At 49.7% G+C, this 23,397-nt stretch overlaps 1 protein-coding gene across 1 annotated transcript; it reads left to right on the top strand.

Moving 5' to 3' along the window:
• The first annotated feature begins 14,367 nt into the window (after window positions 1-14,367).
• On the top strand, window positions 14,368-20,299 carry ANKRD33 (ankyrin repeat domain 33). Its single transcript, XM_054591504.1, is given in 6 exon segments — window positions 14,368-14,436; window positions 16,949-16,970; window positions 17,594-17,844; window positions 18,053-18,182; window positions 18,356-18,472; window positions 19,566-20,299. Coding segments are annotated over 6 exon segments (1,323 nt in total).
• The last annotated feature ends 3,098 nt before the right edge of the window (window positions 20,300-23,397 follow it).

Genomic DNA, 23,397 nt, shown 5'->3' with positions numbered 1-23,397 from the left:
CTGAGACTCAGCAGCTTTGCCCAGGGTTCCCCGGTCGGCCCCGTCCCTGCTCCCCTCCTTATTCTTTGAATTTTCTTCCATCTGGGCCCTACTAAGATTTGCGGGGAGGCCGTTTAAACAACAGGAGTGTTTCATGGAATCCCATGTGCCAAACGTGGAGCGATTTTCCTAGCCATAAATGCCAGTCAGGCCCCCAAGGAGAGCCAGGTTTGGGTCCTGGTCTCAGCTGGACGCCCGCCTCCACCTAAACCCGGTTTCCCCACCAGCCAGGGCTCAGATTTGCCCACCAGCAGTGCTATGCAAATGAGATGCAAAGCAAGCCGGCACATCTGTTGGGATTGGCTAATGCTGGAGACTTTGTCCACCCAATCCCGGGCCTCCCGCCGCCCGGGCTCCGCTCCTCACCCAACCCGGTCCCCGCCCATAAATCAGCTCAGTCTGCGTTAATGGCTCCTGACTAATTGCCTGGACTCGGGCTCCGGGCTCGGGTCGCCGCATTAAAATTCAATCAGGTCCAGCGCTGAGCTATTAAATATTCATTGGGAGAGCTTCCCGAAACCAGGCTGGGGGATGGGGATAGATTGGGTTAGAGGAACAACCCCAACCCCCAGAATCCCCAGCTCCAGGGGAAGCCTTCCCATCGGCCTCTCCCATCTCCAGCTACTGCTGCCTGATTTCCATTCTGCGCGGCCCGAGTTCTTTCTGGAAGTCCCTAAGCCCTCTCTAGAGATTGTAGGATTGGGCTACCCTGAAGAAGGTGTGGGTATTAAAATATACCAAGGTTCTGCCCTAATCCTCTGTCCTTTATCCCCTCCAAGCCTGATCACCTCACTTTACAGACCCCTTACCTAATGACCACTCAGGACCCCTATCAATGCTGGAACCAGGAGTAGAATAGCTCCTGGGCACAGATGGCTTCACCTTCAGCAGCGTCCAGGAGAGGCCCCCAGGTCCCTGGGCCTGCTGCCTTCGCCAGGGGCTTTCTTGGCACTACACTGGCCATCTTGAACATGACTTGAGAGAGCTTCAGGCTGGGCAGTATGGGGTCTGCGTTAGCAGCAAGGAGGGGGCTCTCTCCATTCCTGCTCTCCTCTCCCCTTCCCCCAGGAATGCAGCCAGTCCATGCTCCTGGGCCCCTGGCCTGGTGCTGAGCGGGCTGCCTGGAAGTTCTCAAGGAGGGTACCCAGGGGGAGGGGGCTGGACTGAGGGCCTAGAGGGGACCATTGGGAATGTCTAGGACTCAAACAGGAAATGCACCCACGCACCCTCCCCCCACATATATACATACACACTATATAGTTGGAGTGTTATAAAGAGGGTTTAGTGGGTGTGATGACAGGCATGAATGACTCAAAGGCTAGAGTGAATCCTTCAAACAAGTACTGGAAATTTTTCTAGGCCCTTCATGTTGTACCAAGACATCTTATAACACGGCTCCCACTGCCGGGCTAGGAGGTGTTTGAATTAAGGGAAAAGAGAAAGCACCAGGAAATTGCTAGGAGTGACATATTGCCCTCCCGTTTTTACAGTGAATCCTCAGGAGCAAACCACCTGCTCACAGGGCTCTTCCCTTGCTCTGGAGCCTGCGGTCCTGCAGGAAATGAACCCTGTGAGGCATGGGGGAGGCTAAGACTGCAGAGCCACAGAAAGTAGTCTACAGATGCCGCAAGGGTGGGATGGAGGCCGAGGACACCAGTTTCTACAAGGCCAGAAGCAGCTCAGGGCTCCAGGAGGGGTGTGAAATGCAGGGGAAGCTGTTTTAGGGAACACTGGAAAGGACTTTTTATTCTGCTATTCTGAGAACATCAACCCTTGGCCCAGTAGAAAGCCTAGAATTCTTGTCTGAGAACCCCTAATCCCCCAGGGCTTAGCTGCTCTCCCAACAGGAAATAGGGGACCCCACAAGAAGCACCCCTTCTCCTGGACCAAGATAGGCCCCAGAGCTGGGTGCACGGCAGAATGTGTCTGGCAGCGATTAGCAGGGGAGCTGGGGCTGGGAGGCCTCAGGCTTCAGCGGGTCAGGAGTGACCTGAGCCAAGTGTCCGATTCCAAAGCCAACCATCACAGGCACTCCGGGATTCCAGCTCACCCCACACGTGTGGTTCCCATTAGGGCTGGCTGGGGTCTTCCTGAAGGCCAGGCAGATTCCTGAGCCCCTCCCCCAATGGCCCGTCCCTCTTCGGGCTGTGTGGAATGTCCTACCCAGTTCCTGGGGGTGGCCTGCCACAGTGCAACCTTAGGGACTTTCAGGGGCATCCCACTCCACAGAGCCACCCTACCCACTCAGGGACGTGTTTGCAGTTCCTTAAAGGGTTAGAGGGATAGGGAACAAACTTTTTTTTAAAGTCTATTTTATTAATTATGCTATTACAGTTGTCCCATGTTTTTCCTTTCCTTTATCCCCCTCTGCCCTGCACCCCTCTCCCTCCAGCACCCCCTCCATTTCATGGGAAGACTAATCCCTGAAGACCCCTACACTGGTGCCTGGAGCCTTCCCTCACCTCTGGCCTGGCTGCCTTGGTTCAGGCCTCAGCCCCTCTGGCCTGCATGCTGGCAGCTGTCCCCACTGACCAGACTTCCTCCCTACTGTCCCTGAGTGGGCAGCTTAAAACCCAGGACTGTTTTTCAGGTCATTTCCCTCACAATTTTTTTTTAATTGTTCAAATACATTTGTCTCCATTTTCCCTCCACCACTTTCCCCTGCCCCACCCAGCTTCTCACAAAATTTTCAATAGCTTTCTAGCAACTGAGCAGCAGTGGCTGTTGGCGTCCCCAGAGACGTTTGTGTTGTGTATGCTTTGGACACACCACTTAAAGTTTTAAAAAATAGTTAACATTTAAAAACCAGGAGGCAACACAAAAAAATCTACATTTCTAATTTTTCTTGAAAATATCTGACAACACTAAGCTCATATTCTTGTATGGCGGTGCCTGGCTGAGGCTAGCTAATTACTTGGCCTTCAGAAGAGGTCTGTGGGAGCTACCCATGCACCGCAGTTCCCACCAATCCCTATTATCTCCCAGGGGTGAGGTCCAGGCGAACGAATGGCCTTTTTTTATCACTGGTCTGGCACTGACCCTTTTATGTTACTCCCTATCAGTTTCACTCCTATCCATGTCTGTTCCTGTCTGTCCTCAGTTCAATTTGTTACAACAAACCCAAACCTAAATCCCTTGGCCTGGCACGTGTCACTTCAGCCTCCCTTCACACACCTGTCTTCCTGCCCCAGGCTACTCCTTGCCCCCAACACTGTTGCTCCCGGCCCACCAAACTTCTCACCCTTCCCCAGACACATCTTACTTCCACGCTCTCAAGTCTTGAGCACTTGCTGTTCCTTCTCCCTGGAACACCACCTCTCCTTCTCTGCCCCTGGCAAACCTCTATTTCTCCTTCAAGACCCAGCCTAGAAACCACTCACCCTGACCCCTCCAGAACGCAGTACCCTCAAGTTGTCCGGTGGTCCCTATGGCCCCGGGTGGTCTCACACTGCATCCCCTCCCTGCAGTGAGAGTCCTCCTAGGACTGGCCGCAGCCTGCTTGGCCTGCCCAGGGATCACCTCTGTCGAGGAATCAGGCCACTACGTCCACGGTGGGATGGTTGGGTGAGGGGGTTGCAACAGCTCTGCCCGCGCCCCCGCCCCCGCCCCTCCGGCCCGGCCTCTGCGGCAAACACAGGTTTGTTGAAATTGGCAGGTTGCAGGAGTGGGAGGCAGCAAGGCATTCTGTACCACAGGTGAGGTCCTGAGTCCTAGGTAAGAAGAATGCCTGTGTCCCCAGGGGACCTTGACCTGAGGAGGTGGGGCTAGGGCTTGGTGTACGGCGAACCTAACCTTCTCGGGATCACCTAGATGTGCTTCTGTACCAGTGGCATTATTAGACGTCTGGCGGTGAGCATGTGAAGATGTGTCCATGGCTCCGCGCCCCGGGCAGTGGGGTTCTCTCCTCTGCCCCATGAACACCCCCACTGCCCCCGGTGCTGTCACCCTGGCCTCCTGAAGCTGATGCTGCCGACATCCCAGGAGACAGTGTTGAAACCAGAGAGGCTGTGGTCTGTTCCCCTGACTCCAGTCCCTAGCTCACCTTCCCTCTTCCCCAGTAGAGTCCCTGCTTCCTCAGGGTTCCCAGCTGTCACAGCACCTTCCACAGGGCGGGGTCAACTCCTGTTGTCACTGCCCTGCCCCAAGGCCAGAGGTGGGCCTGATGCCCGTGGTCTTCCCAGGATGAGCAACTCACCCTCTGTGGAACCACCCAAGAAGGAGCTCCGGGGGTATCCCGATTTCACAGAGCAGGAAACAGCTCTGAGCCCTGAAGGTACGTGCTCAAGGCCCCGGGAAGCAGGAGCTGGGCGGGAGTTTCAGCCAGCTGTGTCTGAGAGCCGAGTTCTGTCTCTGGCCCCCGTGCCGCCTCCTGGCCGGTTCCAGCCTCGGGCTCCGGCTGCGGGCCGTGGGTTCCTCCCCCTCATCTCCCACACACACCAGTCCCATCCGTCCTGTTCAGAGGACGACGCGCCAGGATCCCAAAGCCAGCGCCAGCCACGGACCCCGCGTCTGTCAGTCAGCTGGTGTGAGCCCAGGATTTGTCAGAAGTCCCTTTTCCCCCAGGAGCAGAACTAGATCACTGGGATTCTGTCTTGCAATACTGTGTCACCAGCAGGGGACCACCTCCTGCCCCGCCCCCGCCAAAGAGAGGCAGGTGGGGGACGTTCTCAGGGTTCCCTGACATTCGTCCCCAGGCGGGCTCGCGGGTCACCCACAGCTACCACCCCTGGGTGCCGGTGGAGCGCGCGAGCGGGAACGGTGGCGCGCGTCTCGGCCCCTCCCCCAGACTGGGGTGGATGCGGGGAGGAGGAGGGAGCAGATGGCAGCAATTACGGCTCGGACCCTCCCCCGTCCCTAGCCCGAGGCCGGAAGACCGGCTCCTAGCGCTACCGAAGGAAGGCGGAGGGGCGGCGGCCCGCAGTCCAGCGGGGGAGGGAGTGCAAGTCCGCGCGGGGACTTCCTTCCCCCGGGAGCCAGGCTGGGAGATTCCCTTAGGAAGTGCCAACACCCAACCCTCCCCACGCCCTTCCCGCTCTCGCCTAAGCTCCCCGAGTTGTTTCAGGCCGGGGTCCCGACAAGCTCCGCGCCTGTAGGCCTCCAACCTCCGAGGATTTTCAGGTTGGGCCAGTGGTCCAGGCCGGGAAGAGGGGAGCCGTAAGGGTGTGCAGGTTGTCACCTAAACAAGGTTCGGGAGGAGGGCATGAATGGCATCTGCAATCCAAGCCTTGGGCCCTGAAGGCAGAGCGTCTTTTCTCACAAAGGGCCCGAATGAGCAAGCCCGGGCCGCCCCTGAGGGAGCGAGGCTGACTGCAGAGCGGCGCCGAGCAAACCGCGGGGGCTGGCTTCCGCGGGTACGCGGCAGGGCCAAAGAGGGCCGGAGGGCTCTCGGGGCCCCAGGACAGAGACCTATTGGATCAACTGGGCTTCCCCGGCTCTTTCTCTATTCTTGAATTCCTTTCCCATCCTCCCTTCTGTTGTCCAATCCATTAACAAATTTTGTCCCTTCTGTCTCTACAGTATGTCTTGAACGAGCCCCTGCTCTCCACCCCCGTCCCGTGTCCAAGCCCCAGTTACTGTCTCGCACAACTGTAAAGGCTCCTGTCTGCTCTCCTGGCTCCCCAACCGTTAGTTCACACAGCTGCCAGGGTGACCTTTAAAAATACGCATAAAAACCCAACAAAACAAAACAGCGATTGAGGCCATGTCACTCCCTGCTTAGCACCTCTGAAGAAACCCCCCCCTTCTCCCCCTGGCCCCACCTATCCAGCCTCTCCTTCATCGCTCTCTCCTCTGCCAGATGCTGTCACGCTGGCTGCCTTTCTGCTTCTTGAACTTGACAAGCTTTTCCCCACCTCTGGCCTTGGCCTTGCTAGTCCCTCTGCCTGGAACACTCTGCCCAGACCCTTCACAGGGATGTCACCTCCCTATTAACCCTGGCCACACCACGAGGGCAGCCCCACACCCATCTGCCGGATCTACTGTGTCACTTAACCTTGTCTATTTCTTCCACAGAACTAACCACCGCCTGTAATTATCTTTTTTTATTCACTTGGTTTGTGGTCCAGTCCATTTACCAGAATGCCAGCCTCACGAGTGTGAGGGTCTGATTTATCTTGTTCTCTGCTAGTGCAACGGCTGGCACAAACGTAAGAGGTGTTTGACATGCTCCATACATTTAAGGAATGCAGGACGCCCTGGGGAACCAACTGGACACTAGTCCATCTGGTCACCCGAAAGGGTCTACTCACTGGGAGGGGCCAGTTGCAAACCCCTATATTCACATGTGTTCAACGAAATGCCTCATACATATGGGCGAGCCTGTCGTTTTCAATAATAATAATCTTAGCAGCCAATTCTTACTGAGTATTTACTATGAGCCAGGCATTACTTAGATGGTAAAGCCGTCTAAGTGCTTTACATGGTTTCACTAATTCTAATTTGCACAATGAAGTAGATACTAATATCCTTAGTTTACAAGCAGAGACTTACCAGGACACACATAAGAATGTGTGATCATTCAGCAAACATGCAGGTGCATTGTAAGGATTGAATTCATTAATTATTATCATGCGACAGACAGATGGGGGAAGTGACTGATGACACAGGTGAGCCTGGGGCATTTAGTAACTACTGCAGGAAGGCAGAGCAGAACAGAAAAACGGGGAAGGGTCAAGGAGTACGTATATGAGGGGAGAGATGGGCCTGGGGCTGGTCTGGGCAAGGGGTAAGTGGAAGAGGAAGTTTCGGCCACAGCTTATGCCCTGGGTCCCCAGGGCACTCAGAGTGGAGACCAGGGCCTGGGGCCTGGTGTTCTGCTACCCACGCGAGGGGTGATCTTGGGCAACCACTTACCCTCTCAGAGCCAAACTAGCAAAATGCTGGGGGAGGCTTACATAATACCAGCTCCCAGAGCCGGTGCCAGGATTAAATTAAAAATGCTCATGAAAGTGCTTCGTCAGCTGCAGAGGGCTTGCTGGTGAGAGGGACCAGGGAAAGTGCAGGTTGCCAGCCTGGAAAGATGGGGTTAGAGCTAGGCTTGGGCTCCTCCTGAGTTACAGCTCACTGCTATGTGCCCCTCCAGGGCGGGCCACAGTTAGGACTCAGTGGGTGTTTGTTGAGAGACTGCATGTGTTTGTTGAGTGAATGTCTGTCTGAGTGAAGGAATGACCAGGGGATGAGTAAGGGAGGGAGAATAAGCACAGGAATGAAAGATGGAGTGAACGAAGCAGGGACTAGAGACACCCTCTGCCTCTGTGCCTCAGTTGCTTCATCTGTAAAAGACACTGGTAAGACTTGGCCTCGCTTTCTCCCTGGGCCCCCACTATGGATAGGATGAGAAGGGGCAGGTTCACGGAGGCCACCCCTTGCTATCTATGCAGGGCTGAAGTGACTAGTGCTCCCCTCCCCCACACCCCTGTCCCACGGAATTTATAGATTCCTCATTGTTCTGCACAAAGGCCTTCTAGGGAAGGAGGCGGGGTGGCTGAGGAGACTGGAGAATTAAAAAGTCAGAGGCTGACTAACAGCCGGCCACACCCGAGGCCCCATAAATCTGCCTGGACTCCCTGTAAGATGCACTTCCTTTGCCTTCACAGCCGGTGGCCTAGCAGGGCTCCTGCGCTCCTCCTTGCAGCGGGAGCCTCACCAAGGTGGAGGGGTGTGTGTGCACAGGAAGACAAGACCCTGAGAGTGGGCAAACGGTGACTCCTATTGTTTTCTCCCTTGATGTCACAAAGTCTCTCCTGCCATCTCTGCTCTGCTCCCTTACGTGCCCCTGTAGTTCTAGTCTGCTGATGTTGGTTCTGGGCAGAGAAATAACCTTTCTGTCGGCATTCTGAGTCCCCTGGTGAGGAGGGTCTGGAGGTCCAGACCCCAGGAAAACAGCCTCCTCCCCCACTCCAGCCTCTGGGGAGAGGGAGGGGGCTGAGAGTAGAATCGGCAGATGGTGCAGTGTTAACAGATGACATGGAAAACAAAATTACTCAGCTGCTCTGTCCCTCCATCTTCCCCATGGAAGGGGATGGCCGTCAAACTGGAAAGACAATGATGTCAATTGGGAGGGCCGGGAGGAGAGGGGGAGAGAGGCTACAGGGCACAGGGGACCGCGCACAAGCACTCAACAGACCTGGCTTGGTGCCCCGTCTCTGCCACGCGCCAGCTGGGTGATCTCAGATAGGTTCATTAGCCTCTCAGAATCTCTGTTTTCTCATCTGTAAAATGGGTTGATGAAAAAACCTGCCTTTCCTCACTGGTTTTTATGAAGGTAACATGAATTTTTGTGTTTGTAAAATGGGCTTCACAACGTGTGAAGGTATAAAAATGTAGGAGGTTACTTATAAGCAGTAAATGCCAGCCCCTTAATTGTTTGTAAAATCATTTTAAAAATCTTTTTTTTTTTTTTTTTACGACAGACTAGAATAGAGTACAAAACATCACAGGGCATCACAAAGTTGTAAAACTTTACTTTTAGTTATGTGTATGCTCATGTGTCCTGGGTAGATGTATTTAGTATGAGTGATGGTTGAGAAAGTTTGAAATACTTCAAGTAGGGGAAATTCCTTAGTGGTATCTCCAGAAGGGAATGGTAGAAGGATGGAAACTAACAACAGGAAATGCACTGGGTGAAATGCAAATGTAATAGGCTGAGGAGAAGTGGCTTTGAGCAGCTCCGTGTGACTGAGGTTGATGGCAGAGATGGGTGGAGGGGCTTACTTAGGCCCTGCCTAACTGCCTTCTCAGCGGGTAACACGGCTCTCCTTGCTTTGTAAGATGCCTGCGGCCTGAATCCTGAATGAAACACCTATGAGGCCGTGTATATGGCACCCTCAGCCTGGCCCTGAGCTGAGCCAGAGAAAACAGACGGGTCAGTGAGAACCTTGACCTCCTGTGCCTGGACCCTCCCCCCACAAATCAACTGAGACTGCAGAAGGGTCTGCAACAGGTATGATGGACTGGTGGTCAGAACCCCCTGTCTGAACTTCACCCATGACCCTCATCTCCACCCCTACCCCAGGGGCCATAGTCCAGTGAGAGTGAGCTGGTCAGAGGGGGCCCTAAATCAATCTCAGACTTCCCTGGCTGGCATTGAGTTACGAGCTGTGGGTTTTGTAATGTAGATCGTGGTTGGGGAGGAGGGGGCACGACCTATGGCAGGTCACAGAGGACCCCCAGAAGGGGCCATAGCCAGGGTCAGAGGCCACCTCCTCCATTCTTCGTTCTATCCTTCTGGGTCCCATCTCATGTCTAGCCCTGAAGGTGGGCTGAACCCGTTCCCCCTGACTGCCGGCCCAGCCGCACCTGTCACTGGGCCTGTAAGGTGCGTGTAAGGGGGCTGGGCAGGAAAGATCCTGGAAGAAAGGGAGAGGGTGAGATGGCAGTACCCTTGATTCCCTAAAGGAAACCCGTCTGAGTTCCAAACCAGACTCCAGAGTTTGCTGAGCTCTTTCGCTGTGGATTTGCCACTGCACTCTCCCCAAACCTCCCCCTGTCTTCCCTTGTCTTCTGGTTGAATTCCACAAGTCGAGACTCCTGCAAACTGTAGCCCAAAGGATTATTCGATGGCTGGAGATAAGGCGTGACAGGCAGAGAGCAAGAGAGAGAATCCAGCCGGTGCACCAGACACTTTTGTTATCAAGGCTTCAGAGAGGCAGTTAGAGGGATAGAAAGATGCAAAGACCCTGACAAGGAGAAAGACCAAATGTTGAAAAGATAGAGAAAAGGCAAAGTGAGACAGACAGAAAGAAGATGGACAGACAGAAGGCAGTGAAGGGAGCAACGTTGAAAAGAAATCGGTGTGGCAGGGAAGGAGCATCCTGGTGAACTGTCAGACCCCAGCACCCAAGAGGTCAAAAGGAGGATATTCCTTTACTGTCAATCCTTCAGGCGCCACACTAAGACTCTAGAAGGCACTGAAGTGTCCCTGTATCTCCCAGGAAGTGATCCATTATTTTACACTGTAACCAGCAACCTCCACTCCTCCACTACCAGTCGTCTCTGTCAGCAAAGACATGCACAGGGAGGGCCAAGACCCGGCCTGGGTAACTGGGCAGGGGGTATGGAGGGACCGGCAGAGAGCTCTCCCCATGCCAGAGGCCAGTAGAGGGCACCTCAGACCGGGACATGTCTGCTAGTGGAAGGTAAAAGAAACCTCAGAAACCTGGGTAACTGGTCAGGTTGGCTAAAGATGATCTACATAAATAACTTCCTTGCACTTCATGCTTTGGACCAAAAATGGGACTCCCACCACCCTCCTGTGCACCTGCCCTGCCAAGACCCTGACCCTTCCTCTACCCCCAGAACCCTCTGCGATAGCATCAGCGCCGTCAGGCGTGGATGCTATCCCAATTCCTGTCCCAGGCTGCCACCTGCTGGCGGGGAGTGGCCTTGCAGAAACAGAACCCTGGGTTAAGCTGTTGCTTCGCCAGACTCTAGAAGAGAATTAGAAAAGAAAATGTGAAAATTTCCCTTTTATCTTGCTAGATGTCTTTGGGGCCTCCCCACGTAGGTGAAAGTCTCCTACCCTTCCACAGTCGTTCGTGAATGGTGCTGGGATCTCTCAGGACACAACAGAGACTGCAGGCAGCTCACTTTTCCCAAGTGGCTAAAGCTGTACTACCTGCAGGAGACTGAGCTGACCAAGGCGAGGGAAACAGCCAAGAACGAGATTAGTGACAGCTAGTATGAAAAGCACAAAAGCCAAAAAATATATGCCTGACACAGGTAGGTTTCAATGAAGAGTTGCTGAATGACGGAAGTACAGAAGTAGCACTGAGGAGTGACGAACTGAGTCCGGGAGACGCTGGGGAGGAAGAGAAGGAAACAGGGAAATCTTTCTGATTCTTTTCTCTTTTCCGTTTATTAACAAGTAGTAATTATCTTGGTAGGAGATTCTAACATTGTACAAGTTTAAAAAGGAAAATGTGAAGGTCCCCTTTCACCCGATTTCCATTCACCTTCCTTAAGTTAAACACAGCCAACATTTTAATGAGCATCATTCTTCACAATAGCCCTCAGCTGTGGCTACACATTGGCATCACGTTGGGAGATTTAGAAAATCCCATTGCGCAAGTTGTGCCCCAGACCAAACACCTCCGAATCCCTGGGGTGGGTTCCAGGCATCACCATTTTTTAAGAGGTCCCGAAGTGATTACGTTGTGCTGCTGGTGTGGGGAGCTACTGCTCCAGGCCCCTCTCTGCATTTGCATCCATGTCAGCAGCCAGCCATTCACACAAACACACTGTATAAATTCATATGATCAATACGTTGAGCTTTTTTTCTCCTCAGTTAACATGTCTCAGATACTCTCAGAGCAGTCCCTATGAATCTAATTATTTTTTTATAGAGGCATAATATGCATGTGCATATTTTTCAAGCCCTTCCCCTATTGATGAATATTTAAGTTCTTTATAAATTTTTCCTCACCATTGCAAACAATGCCGCAAAGTATTACATACAGTATATTTTTCTCACTTATGCAACTACTGTCTCAGGGAAGATTTCTAAAAGCAGACTTTCTGAGTTGATATGTATGTACATTTGTTACTTTGATAGATATTGTCAAAATGCTTTCCAAAAATACTTCACCAATTTACATTCCTCCAACAGTGTAAATGCTTAGTATCATTAATGTTTAAATTTTGCTAAGCTGATGGGCCAAAAGTAGTATTTCATTATAGTTTTAATTTGCCCTTTCCTGCTTACTTGTGAGATTATGCATCTCTTTATATATTTATTGGCCATTTGTATTTCTTCTGTGAATAAACTGCCATGTCTTTTGCCTATTTTCTTATTAGACTTTTAATCTAATTAGGATTAGAGGAAATTCTATTTCTAATAATATGACTGGCTGGACTCTGGTCTGATCTTTCTGAGTGCTAGTTAAAGTGCAAATGCAAATTATTTTAAAAGTGTTGAGGAGCTGGCTAGATAGCAAGAATTTACTAGGTTATAATCTAAGGGAAAGCAAAAACACAGGGAAGCAGAACAAAGAATCTGCTTTAGTCTGTGGACATTTGTTGAACTGGGTAAACTTGAGCTTCAATTTCTTCAGTCTTTATCTTCGGCAGAACCAAGGCGAGGAATTTAATAGGGGATTTTTTAAAAAGCCATGACACCAAAGGGCATGCTCTTAATGTAAGATTGAATCTGAAATAAATCCACCCTGCTGTCACCTCCAGAGGACTTTAAGGAAAGCTGCCTCAGGGCTAAACAGATGAAAAGGCTCTATCCCCCAGTCATAACCACTAGCTGATCCTTGAGCTGATCTGCAGCCCAAATTTATATTACCTTGGGTAATCCAAAACTCCCCAAGTCAGGAATTTAGTTTAAAGTGGTTCAGGACTGATAGTACTTCTAAGTACCTGGCAGAAGCAAACTCATGTTATCTGCAAAACAAACAAACAAACAAACAATAAAACACTTTTGTTCTTAGCCTCAAGGAATTGCCAACATAATTTTTCAGGGAAAATAAATATCTCACAGTAAAAAAACAAACAAATAAATAAAAACCCCATTAAACACAAAAGGGGAAAGGACTATCAGCAAGATCGAGCCCACCCAGATAATCCAGGATAATCTCCCAATCTACAAATCATTAACTGGATCTTATCTGTAAAGTCCTTCTTGCCTTGTAATGTAACAATTCACAGGTTCTGAGGACTAGGAATTGGACATCTCTGGGAGCTATTCTTTAGCCTACTGTAATAATGTCAGTTCCTTTCACAAAGTTTGAAATGATATAACTTTAAAATAATTAAAATAATTAAAAGGACAGATGTAACAACAGAATAGACACAACCAAAGAGAGAATTAGCAAACTGAATGACAGATCCAAAGAAATTTTCCAGTCTTGTTGCCATAACAAAATATCACATACTGGGGAACTTAAACAACAGAAATTTATTTTATCACAATCATTCAGTCTAGAAGTTCTGGATCAAGGTGCCCGCAGGGTTGGACTCTGATGAAGACTGTCCTTGGCTTGTGTATGGCTGTCTTTTCACTGTATCCTTACATGATCGTTCCCGTAGGGGGAGCATGTGAGTGCACACTCTGGTGTTTCTTCCTTTTCTTAAAATGACGACATTCCTATTGGAGCGGGGACCCACCACATGACCTCATTTAATTTTAAGTGTATTCATAAAAGCCCTGTCTCCCAATACAGTTATATTGAGGGGTTAGGGTTTCAACATATGAATTTTAGGGGGACAAAATTCAGTCCATAGCAGATCCCTTGCTCACACCATATGTAAAAGTAAACTCTAGATGGGTTAAAGACTATATATTAAAAACAAAACTGTAAGATTAATAAAAGAAATCAGATCTTTGTGACCTTGGACTGGGAAATTCTTTTAAATGAGACCCAAAAGCACAAAGTATAAGGAAGAATTTTGATAACTTTAATCACATCATCAAAATTCAGGATTTCTTTCAAGGAGGCTCACCACAGATAAAGCTAACAGAAAGGTTTATAGTAGAGTTGCCGTATCTAAAACCCATCTGACAATGGGTTTATTATCCAGAATATTAAAAAGAATTTCTGAAAAATCAATTTAAAAAAACAGGAAAATTCAATAGAACATTAAACAAAGGCTATGAACAGGCAATTCACGGAGGGGACAAGAATGGCTATCAGGTACATGGAGAGATGCCCATCTTGTTGATAATCAGAAAAAATCCAATGTAAAAGAGCAATATCATTTTATAGTTCTGTACCATCAGGTTGACAAAAATGAGAAGGCTGAATAAATACAACTGTTCAGGATGTAGGAGACTTTTATGCACTGCTGGTGGGTACACTGCAAAGTAGAAAGCAGCCTGATAGTACCTGGTCAATAACATATATGTGCCCAATGACCCAGCAATCTCAGACGTGCTCTCTTGCAGATCTACAACTAGATATGTACAGGGATGTTCACTGCAGCACTGTTTGCAGTGGCAGGAAGTTGGAGGCAACCTAAATGTCCATCGCTCAAAGAGTAAAGAAGTGAAATGTGATAGATGCACAATTGGAATTCTATGCAGTGGGAAAAATGGGGAAAAAAGGAAGAGGTAAAAAGGTATGTTCCATGTCTGTTATCAAGACAGCAAAGTTTTTCTAGGAGCCTCACTCATCAGACTGGTGCTTGCATTTTATTGGCCAAAATGGTGTACATAGTCACATTTAACTAAAAGGTGACCAAACAGGGGTTATAGGGGATTGTGTGTCTAATCAGTGATGACTATGACATAATCTAGTAGATTTCTTCCAACTGCTGCATAGAATTCCACAGTGGGCATTCACCACATTTTACTGTGATGGCTACAGGTACAGCAGCCATGTTGTGACCATGAGGAAAAGTCCAGAGACTTCCAGGGAAGGTTCTGATGTCATCAAGTTCATCAACACCAAAAGCTTCGTATCCATGAACTTTTCTCCTTGTTTAAGTCATTTGTGTCAGTTAGGGTTCAAGTGCGGACAACAGATATAAATCTGGCTCGTTTAAACATACGGATGGAGAAGCAGGCTCTAGGTCCAGGAAGAACTCCCAGCTTTGCAAGGCACATGACCTCTGCCTGTGATCAGGAAAACAACCGGAAGCTGATGAATCAGGAAGCTGCTCACCGGAGCTCCAGTGCATCTGCCGTGATCTGTGACAGCAAAACGGATGTCCCATGCATGCTATTTAGCTCTGTTCTAAATTTATATCTTGCGCAAGAGCAGAACCTAATTCACAGATTCCTAGCTCAAGGGAATCTGGGAAGTGTTTTAGGTTTCCAGCTCAGCAGTTCAGAAGAAACAGTAAAAAGAGTTTTGGATTAATGTGAAGCAGCCAGTCTATGGCAGCAACCGCAGCACTGAGGTCAGCTTTGGATTACTTACGACCAAAGGCAGTCCTACCTGGTACACTGAGCAGGAGACAAGGATAGGTCTTGAAACCATGGCATTTGGTGGGAAAAAAAGTAACGTAACTCTAAGGGGTTAGTTAAAATGCATGTAAATCAGCACTACTTTTTTCAATGAAATGTACTTTTTCAAGGCTATGTAAGTGCCAATTGGTAAAGAAAAGTAGGAGGGGAGTCCTGGCTGGTGCGGCTCAGTGGATTGAGTGCCGGCCTGTAAACTGAAAGGTCACCGGTTCAATTCCCAGTTGGGACTCATGCCTGGGTTGCCAGCCAGGACCCCAGGGGAGGGCATGTTTCTCTTGCACATCAATGTTTCTCTCCCTCTCTTTCTCTTTCCCTTCCCCTCTTTCTAAAAATGAATAAATAAAATCTCTAAAAAAGAGAAAAGTAAGAGGGGAATGAGCTATAGGAATCAGGAATAAAAGAGAAAAGCTAAATAAAGTAAAATAAAGCAAGAGAGAGATCTTGCTGGGAGTGGTATAAACAGAGGAATATGATTGGCTCAATATTCTACTCCTGAGATCCAAAAGCAATCCATTTAATATTAATTTAAAGAATAATATATTATTAAATTAATCATTATAAATAATTTAATTTGAATAATTTAATTAATATATCTTAATAGTAATACAACTTAAATATTTTATATTTATTTTTAAAATTATATTTTCTTGATTATGCTCTTACAGTTGTCCTGATTTTTCCCTTTTTGCCCCCTTCCACCCAGCACCCCCTGCTCCCTCAGGCAATCACCTCAACATTGTTCATGTCCATGGGTCATGTGTATTTCTTTGGTTACTCCATTCCCTATACTGTACTTTACATCCCTAGGACTATTCTGTAACTACCTATTTGTAGTTCTTAATCCTCCCACCTCTTCACCAACTCCCCCTCCTCCCTCCCATCTGGCAACCATCAAAATTCATTCCTTATCCATGATTCTGTTTCTGTTCTTGTTTGCTTAGTTTGTTTTTTAGATTCAATTGTTGATAGATATGTATTTATTGCCATTTTATTGTTCATAATTTTGATCTCCTTACTTTTCTTAAATAAGTCCCTTTAACATTTCATATAATAATGGTTTGGTGATGATGAACTCCTGTAGGTTTTTCTTGTCTGGGAAGCTCTTCATCTGCCCTTCAATTCTAAATGATATCTTTGCTGGGAAGAGCAATCTTGGCTGTAGGTCCCTGCTTTTCATGACTTTGAATATTTCTTGACATTCCCTTCTAGCCTGCAAAATTTCTTTTGGAAATCAGCTGACAGTCTTATGGGAACTCGCCTGTAGGTAACTAACTGCTTTTCTCTTGATGCTTCTAAGATTCTCTCTTTATCTTTAACCTTTGGCATTTTAATTATGATGTGTCTTGGACTGGGCCTCTTTGCATCCATCTTGTTTGAGACTCTCTGTGCTTTTTGGACTTGCATGTCTATTTCCTTCACCAAATTAGGGAAGTTTTCTACCATTATTTTTTCAAATAGGTTTCCAATTTCTTGCTCTTTCTCTTCTCCTTCTAGCACCATATGATGCATATGTTGGAACGCCTGAAGTTGTCCCAGAAGCTGCTTACACTCTCCTCACTTTTTAAAAAATTCTTTTTTCTTCTTGTTGTTCTGATTGGTTGTGTTTTGCTTTCTTATGTTCCAAATCATCGATTTCATTCTCAGATTCATCTGCTCTACTGTTGTTTCCCTGTGTATTGTTCTTTATTTCAATTAGTGTATCCTTCTTTTCTGACCACACCAAAACTAACCTGTTAAACTTAATATATCATAATTTTTGTACTCTTCCGAATCAGGCAATTCTTTATGTTTTTATTTCCCCAGAATATCAAATAAAAGGTCCAGGTGACTCCTGGAGCCTCCCTGCACCTCCCCCAGGCCCAGCTCTACTTAGTGAGGTGTCCGCACTCACACCCTGCCGCACCACCACCACCTCACCAAGTCATGCTCTGCCCAAGGAAAGCGACGTTGGGTGTTGGGAGACCTCATGACCTGTCTTTGACGGGTTTATTCCTGGTGCAGGTGTCTCCCCAGAAGGTGGAAGGTGAGCGTGTTTGGAGAGAAGGAAGGGTCTCACTACCGGAGCCACCTTTGTGGGGGAGGAGCTATGGTGACTTGGGACCCGCCCACTCCAGGCAGGACCTCAGGGTGAATCCTGGGAGGCTGCAGTGGAGAGCACCCGCCCTTCCTGGCCCCCGCCCTCACAAACCTGGCCTGATCCAGCTCAGCGCTGGGGGGTTGCAGCAGCTCTTTCCTTAAGCCCAGCCATCTGTCACCTGCGTCGTGTCCTGGGGAGAGAGAGTTCACCTCTGGCTCTCCAGAGACCCGGTGAGTGTGCCCCCAGGAGTCTGGGGGGTCCTGTGGGCCCCAGCAATGACTGCCTCCCGGGGAACCTCCAAACCCTAGGTAAGGACCCATGGGAAAGAGAAGGCCACAGCTCTTGAATCTCACTGGGGTTCTCACTTTCTGTGAGCCACTTCCACCCTTTGGGGCCACTTGTCCTCCCTGCCTCCACTTGTCCTCCCTCAAAGGTTGGATGGGACAGGATACCCCGGTGGGAAAAGGCTTCCCCTGCCCCGCGCCCACCAAGGGATGGGTGATTTGCTGCTGCTGGGACCCCTTCCTGGGATCCAGGGAGATACTGCTGCCCTTCTGTCTGTGTTGTAGATGCCAACCGCGTGAGGAGGGGGTCTGGCCTTCTTGCCCCCAGGTTGGAAGAGGAAGAGCCGCTACTGTGGAGGGGAGGACTGGACACGTCCGAGGCACCGCCCTGCCCCAGCAGGGAGATCCCTGCCCCAGACTGCAGGCCGGGGGCCCTGTACTGGGCCTGCGTTCGCAATGACTCTGCCCAGCTTCAAGCCGTGCTGGATGATGGGGTCTCCCCAGAGGAGGCCACCCAGGTGGATGGCAACGGGAGGGTGAGCCACCCCAGGGGCTTGCCAGGGAGGCTGGGACAGCTCCGTGTCCCACCACACCTCACACAACTGAGAGTTTCAAGGCCAACACCCACGGGCTGCGTCCTCAGGAAGGAGGGAGCGGTTGACAGTGGGTCTTCACAGGGGCTGGGATATCTCTGGGACAATGTGGGTTTGGAGGGCACAGGAAACCCAGCTGCCCCTCCCCCAGACAGGCCTCATGGTTGCATGCTACCGTGGCTTTGGGAGTGTTGTGGCCCTGCTCAGCCGCTGTCCTTTCCTGGATGTGAACCAACAGGACAAAGAAGGAGACACAGCCCTCATGCTGGCTGCCCAAGCAGGTGCGAGGCTGCTGACCCCACGCTCCACCCATCCCCCGCTTCCGGACTGGGCCACAGCTCCACACTCCTTGCCAGTTCTCCTACCCCAGGTCTGCTGTGCTGGGTGGAGGGTGGATTTGAGGCTTCACCACCCCTTTCCTGGGGATCCAACATCTGCCTTTGGTGCTCTGCAGGCCATGCGTCTCTGGTGAGTCTCCTGCTCAACTACTACGCAGGCCTGGACTTGGAGCGCCGAGACCAGCGGGGGCTAACGGCATTGATGAAGGCCGCCATTCGGGGCCGCTCTGAATGCGTGGCTGCCCTCCTCATGGCAGGTACACAGGGCCTGGATAGACCAGGATGTATGGTCTCCAGTCCCTCCCCCAGGTCACCTCAGTAGACGCTTAAGTCAGCTGTCATAGTTGCACAGAGGAGAGAGGTAGAGGTGGAGGATCAATCTAGGCTGACTTCCTGGATGAGGAGAGTGTGCTTGGGTTTTCACAGTCGACAAAGTCCAGCTACAGACAGCTCTATTTACTGTGTTAATGGAAGTCCCAGAAAAGAAAGCCTGAGATGACCTAGACCCTCTGGAGAACCTGACAGCAGACAGGATGGTATCTGGAAGCAGACCCTCAGGTTCTCATCCTGGCCCTGCCACTGGCCAAGGGACGGGGCAGGCTGATGGCTTCCCGCTCTTGGCCTCACCACTGTAGTGAGGCTGTTGGCCTTCTCTGGGATGATTTCCAGCTCTGACAAGCCAGGGTTCCAGGACTGCAGCGATATGCAGTTGGAACGTGTGGCTGTGTGGAGTGGTTCTGGACTGAAGTCCACGCTCTCTGCGGAGCTGAAGGCCCTCGTTTTTTCCCTGGGTGGGGCTGTCCTCTCTTGATAACTCCGGGGACCCCAGCCTCCAGCTTTCGCCTTCCCCATCCATCAGATGGGTTTTGGGGAGCGAAGGGAGGAGCTCTGCACCTCCACCTTTGACTCAGAGAGACCGCTACCCCCTTCCCCAGGATGAGAGGGTTGTAATGATGAAAAGAAGAACCGGCAGGACCCCGGAGTTTGCGCCTGGGGTCTCCCCGTTCTTGGGCAACCTGCACACCACCCCTTTGGTCAGTTCCTTGGTTCAGGGGGCTCCCTATTCTGTCCCAGGTTTGGAAACCCCCAGTGTGTTTCCCTGAGTGTTTTTCCCTCTCTGTACTTCAGTTTTCTTCACCGGTCTCAAACAGGAGGCTGGGATCTGGGACTGGTCCTCACCCTGGGCCCCCAGACTCCAGCTGCAGCAGGATGGGTGGGGCCCTGGTTTTGAGTTGAACCCGGATCAATCCCGCTGCTACAGAATTAGCCCTTGTGCCAATCACCAGCCCCCATCCCAGCCCACGCCACCCCTGTGCGTCCTCCTAGGTGCTGACCTGACAGCAGTAGATCCTGTTAGGGGCAAGACGGCCCTGGAGTGGGCAGTGCTGACCGACAGCTTCGACACCGTGTGAAGGATCCGGCAGCTGTTGCAGCGGCCCCAGGTGGAGCAGCTCAGCCAGCGTCACCGGCCGGAGTGGCCAGCCTTGCCCGGGCTTGTGGCCCGGGCCCAGGCCCAGGACCAGGTTGCCCCATCTCTCCTAGAGAGATTACAGGCCGCCCTGAGCCTCCCCTTTGCCCAGTCTCCTCAGGAGGGGGGTGTCCTGGACCACCTTGTGACCGTCACTACCAGCCTAGCCAGTCCCTTCCTCACCACTGCCTGCCACACCCTGTGCCCTGACCACCCACCTGCGCTGGGAACCCGAAGCAAGTCTGTGCCAGAGCTGCTGGGCACTGCTCCTCCCCCGCCCCTGTCCCCCCAAGCCCCCCAGGCAGTCCCCGGCCCCCAGGTTCTCATCCCTTACCACAGTCCTCAGGGTGTGCTGGGCATGTGCCCTCCGTGGCTACAGCTCAGGGACAGTACCAGGCCCAGGCCCCACGTCCCCAAGATCCTCCTCTCCAAGGCGCCCTCACGTCCCAGCCAACACAAGCCAGAGCCCAGGCCTGCAGGGCCTTGCGGGCTGGCCCTTCCTGTCTGGCCACACCAGGACCTCATGATGCAGAGGAGGAGGAGCCGTGAGGAGGAGGCCAGGCGTGCACAGAGCCAGGGGAAGGATGGCTAGGTTGAACTGCAGGCAGGGAATTGGCCCCTCTCTTAGGTTCCTCTGCCCTGTGGAACCCCTCTGCCTGTCATCCTGTGTACAGGGTTATTCACGCAACGTCGTTCGCGACAGTGAAAGAGGGTACACAACCTAAGCCTCTATAGGGGACTGGCTGAAGTGATTCTGGGCACAATTACCATACACCCATACAATGTATTCTATGCAGTGATAAAACAGGAGTAAGGAAGCTCTTTATGTTCTGATATGAAACTATTTTCCAGATGTGTGAGTGAAAAATAACCAAGGGGTAGAACAGAGTGTATGGCATGCTGCCATTTGTCAAAGTAAAATTGGCACAAAGCTAAATTTGACTAATACAAGTATCAAGTGAGTACCCAAATATATTTCACTACTTAATGAGTGAACCAGCAGGATGGAGCAAAGGAAGAAATGAAAACCATTATTGATAGTCAGTGGAAAAAAGAAAACTGGAATAAGATTGCGAAGATGATACAAAAAGTTAATTCCTGACTGGCAATAAAATCATAACTTTTTTCTCTACCAGATAATAATTTGCTACTTATTGATCTTCTACAGGTTAACCTCTTAGTGTTACAGAGTCTGGGCACCAATCAAAGTACCACATTTTGCCATGCATAATATACACTTTTTTGCCAAACTTTTTGAGGGAAAAATAAGGATGCACATTATACATGCATGGTACTAATTCCATATCTAAATAAATGTTCTTAATTCTTTTATTTATGCTTATGTTAAAAATGTAACTCTGTATGCAAAATAATATCCTGGAATACGATAATCAGTTTTGCTTCTAAATATAAATAAATAGATAGAATTAAAAAATTAAAAAGGAAGATTTTTTTCCTGAAAACTTGGGCCAAAAACGTAGGTGAGCATCATACACGGGAGCACACTATACATGGCAAAATGCGGTAAATATTATGTCAAACAAAGTGACTTCCCCTGGATGACCCATAGGTGGGGTTATTAGCCAATGGTCTAAACTATCTCTGACAAGGGCACTTGGTAATTTTGTTGTGTGTTTTACTTACAAGTCTTGGATATTTTTTCTTAACACATTTGTTGCATAAATATATTTGCTTGTATATTTGTAATAATAAAAGCAACCACTTATAAGGCACTTACTATATACATTTAACACTCCTCATAGGATTATGAGGAGTTTCTTTGAGGACATGAACTACAGAGGGTAAGGAACTACCTAGTGTCTCACAGCTAGAAAATGGCAGAGCTCCTGAGTGAGAGCCAGTTGTGGAAGCCAATCTCTTTCTCTTTTTAAAAAATTTTATTTATTAATTTTTAGAGAGAGCGAGAGACATCGATTTGTTGTTCCCCTTATTTATGCATTATTGGTTGCTTTTGATCCAGTATGTGCCCTGACCGAGGTGTAACCTGCAACCTTGGCCTATAGGGACGACGATCTATCCAGCGGAGCTTCCTGGCCGGGAGGCCGGCGGCGTCACACCAGCCCCCTGCTGTCTCACTGGAATCTCCCTGGAAGGAACCATGGTGATTTTCTTGGGAAAAAGACTGAACAGCTCACCAGGGGTAGAAGGGAGACTTTTCATTGGCTACCTTTTTTGAAACTTTTGACCCTTAAAAAAAGCAACTTTATTTATTTAGAACAGTCTTAGATTTATAGAAATGTTTTGAAGAGAGTTCCCATATACCCTATACCCAGTTTCCTCTGTTATTAACATGAGTCTAGTACATTTGTTACGATTAATTAATCAATTTTAATACATTATTATTAATAAAGTTCCAGGCTATATTTATCTTTTTACTTAGTGTCCTTTTTCCATCCAGAACTTCCTCCAGGATCCTACATGACATTTGGTCACCAGGTCTCTGTAGACTCCTGCAGGCTCTGGCAGCATCTCAGGCTTCCCTGGTGTGTGAGGACCTTGACAGTTTGAGGAGCCTGGTCAGGTGTTTTGTAGAAGGTCCCTCAGCTTGGATTTGTGTGATATTTTTCTCATGGCTGGACTGGGGCTTTGGGTTTCAGGAGAAAGACCACAGAGGTGACATGCCATTCTCATCCCGACAATCACGGCTGAGGTGACCTTGAGCCCCTGGCCTCAGGTTTCAGTGTTTCCCAGGTTTCTCCACTGAGAAGTTACTCCCCGCCTCCCCTGGCTTCCTATACTGTGCTCTTTGGAAGAAGCCTTGGCCCGAAGCCCACACTAAAGCAGCGGGGAGTTACACGCCATCTCCTTGGGGGTGGACTAGCTACATAGATTATGGATTTATTTGAAATTCTTCAAGAATGCTTTGACTTTTTAGTCATGTATTACCAAATTTTCAAAAATTAAAAAATAAATCTGCTTTTTGAATCGGGGGAAACGCGCACGCGCGCATATACTCAGGTGAAAACAGCAGATAGTGTGTGGTTTCTCTGGAGTGTTCTGAAGGCAACCATGGGGGACTGGAATGGGTTCAAGGCAATGTTGCCATTTCTCACTTGTGTGATCCCTCAGAAAGTGCTTGATTTTCTCTTACCCTCTCATCTGTTAAATGGGTGGAAACAGGGCTATGGAATGCTCCGTTAGATGAGGCGGGTAAAAGGCTCTGTAAAGTGTAAGGTGCCACCAAGAGTTGAGGTGCTACGGGAGAGCCCTGGGGCACTGGATTTGACTGAGCTGCTTCTGGGCCCCTGGGGTGGAGCGAGAGTCCTTCCCTCCACACCCACTGCTAAAATCAAAGCCCCCCAACCCGGCCCTGGCATTGGGCATGGCAGACAGGGAAAGAGATGGCATCTATGGCTTGGAACAGCTTGGTGGTTACACGCTTCCATCTAGAAGTTGGCCTGTGACCTTGGGCCAGTTATCTATCTTTCCTGAAGCTCAAGGCTCATATGTAGACTGGAGGTAATAAAAACACGTCACCAGGGCTGTTGTGAGAATTAAATGAAATAATGAAGCACTTTGCACTGTGCCTGGCCTGATTACTATCATCATCATTCTATTTAACTCTCACAACTTTTGTTCTTTCATAGTTGAGGAAACCGGAGCTATGAAGGCTAAGCAACTTGCTTAAGGCCACCAGTTGGTAAGTGGCTAAGTGGCCCTCGGAGTTCA

This window comes from Pteronotus mesoamericanus, unplaced genomic scaffold (assembly GCF_021234165.1).
Source record: "Pteronotus mesoamericanus isolate MK-2021 breed Mesoamerican mustached bat unplaced genomic scaffold, CSHL_Meso_final scaffold_21, whole genome shotgun sequence".
In the NCBI taxonomy this organism is placed as follows: domain Eukaryota; kingdom Metazoa; phylum Chordata; class Mammalia; order Chiroptera; family Mormoopidae; genus Pteronotus; species Pteronotus mesoamericanus.
Note: the sequence above shows the minus strand (reverse complement) of the source record. Positions and strands in the feature narration are given on the sequence as shown.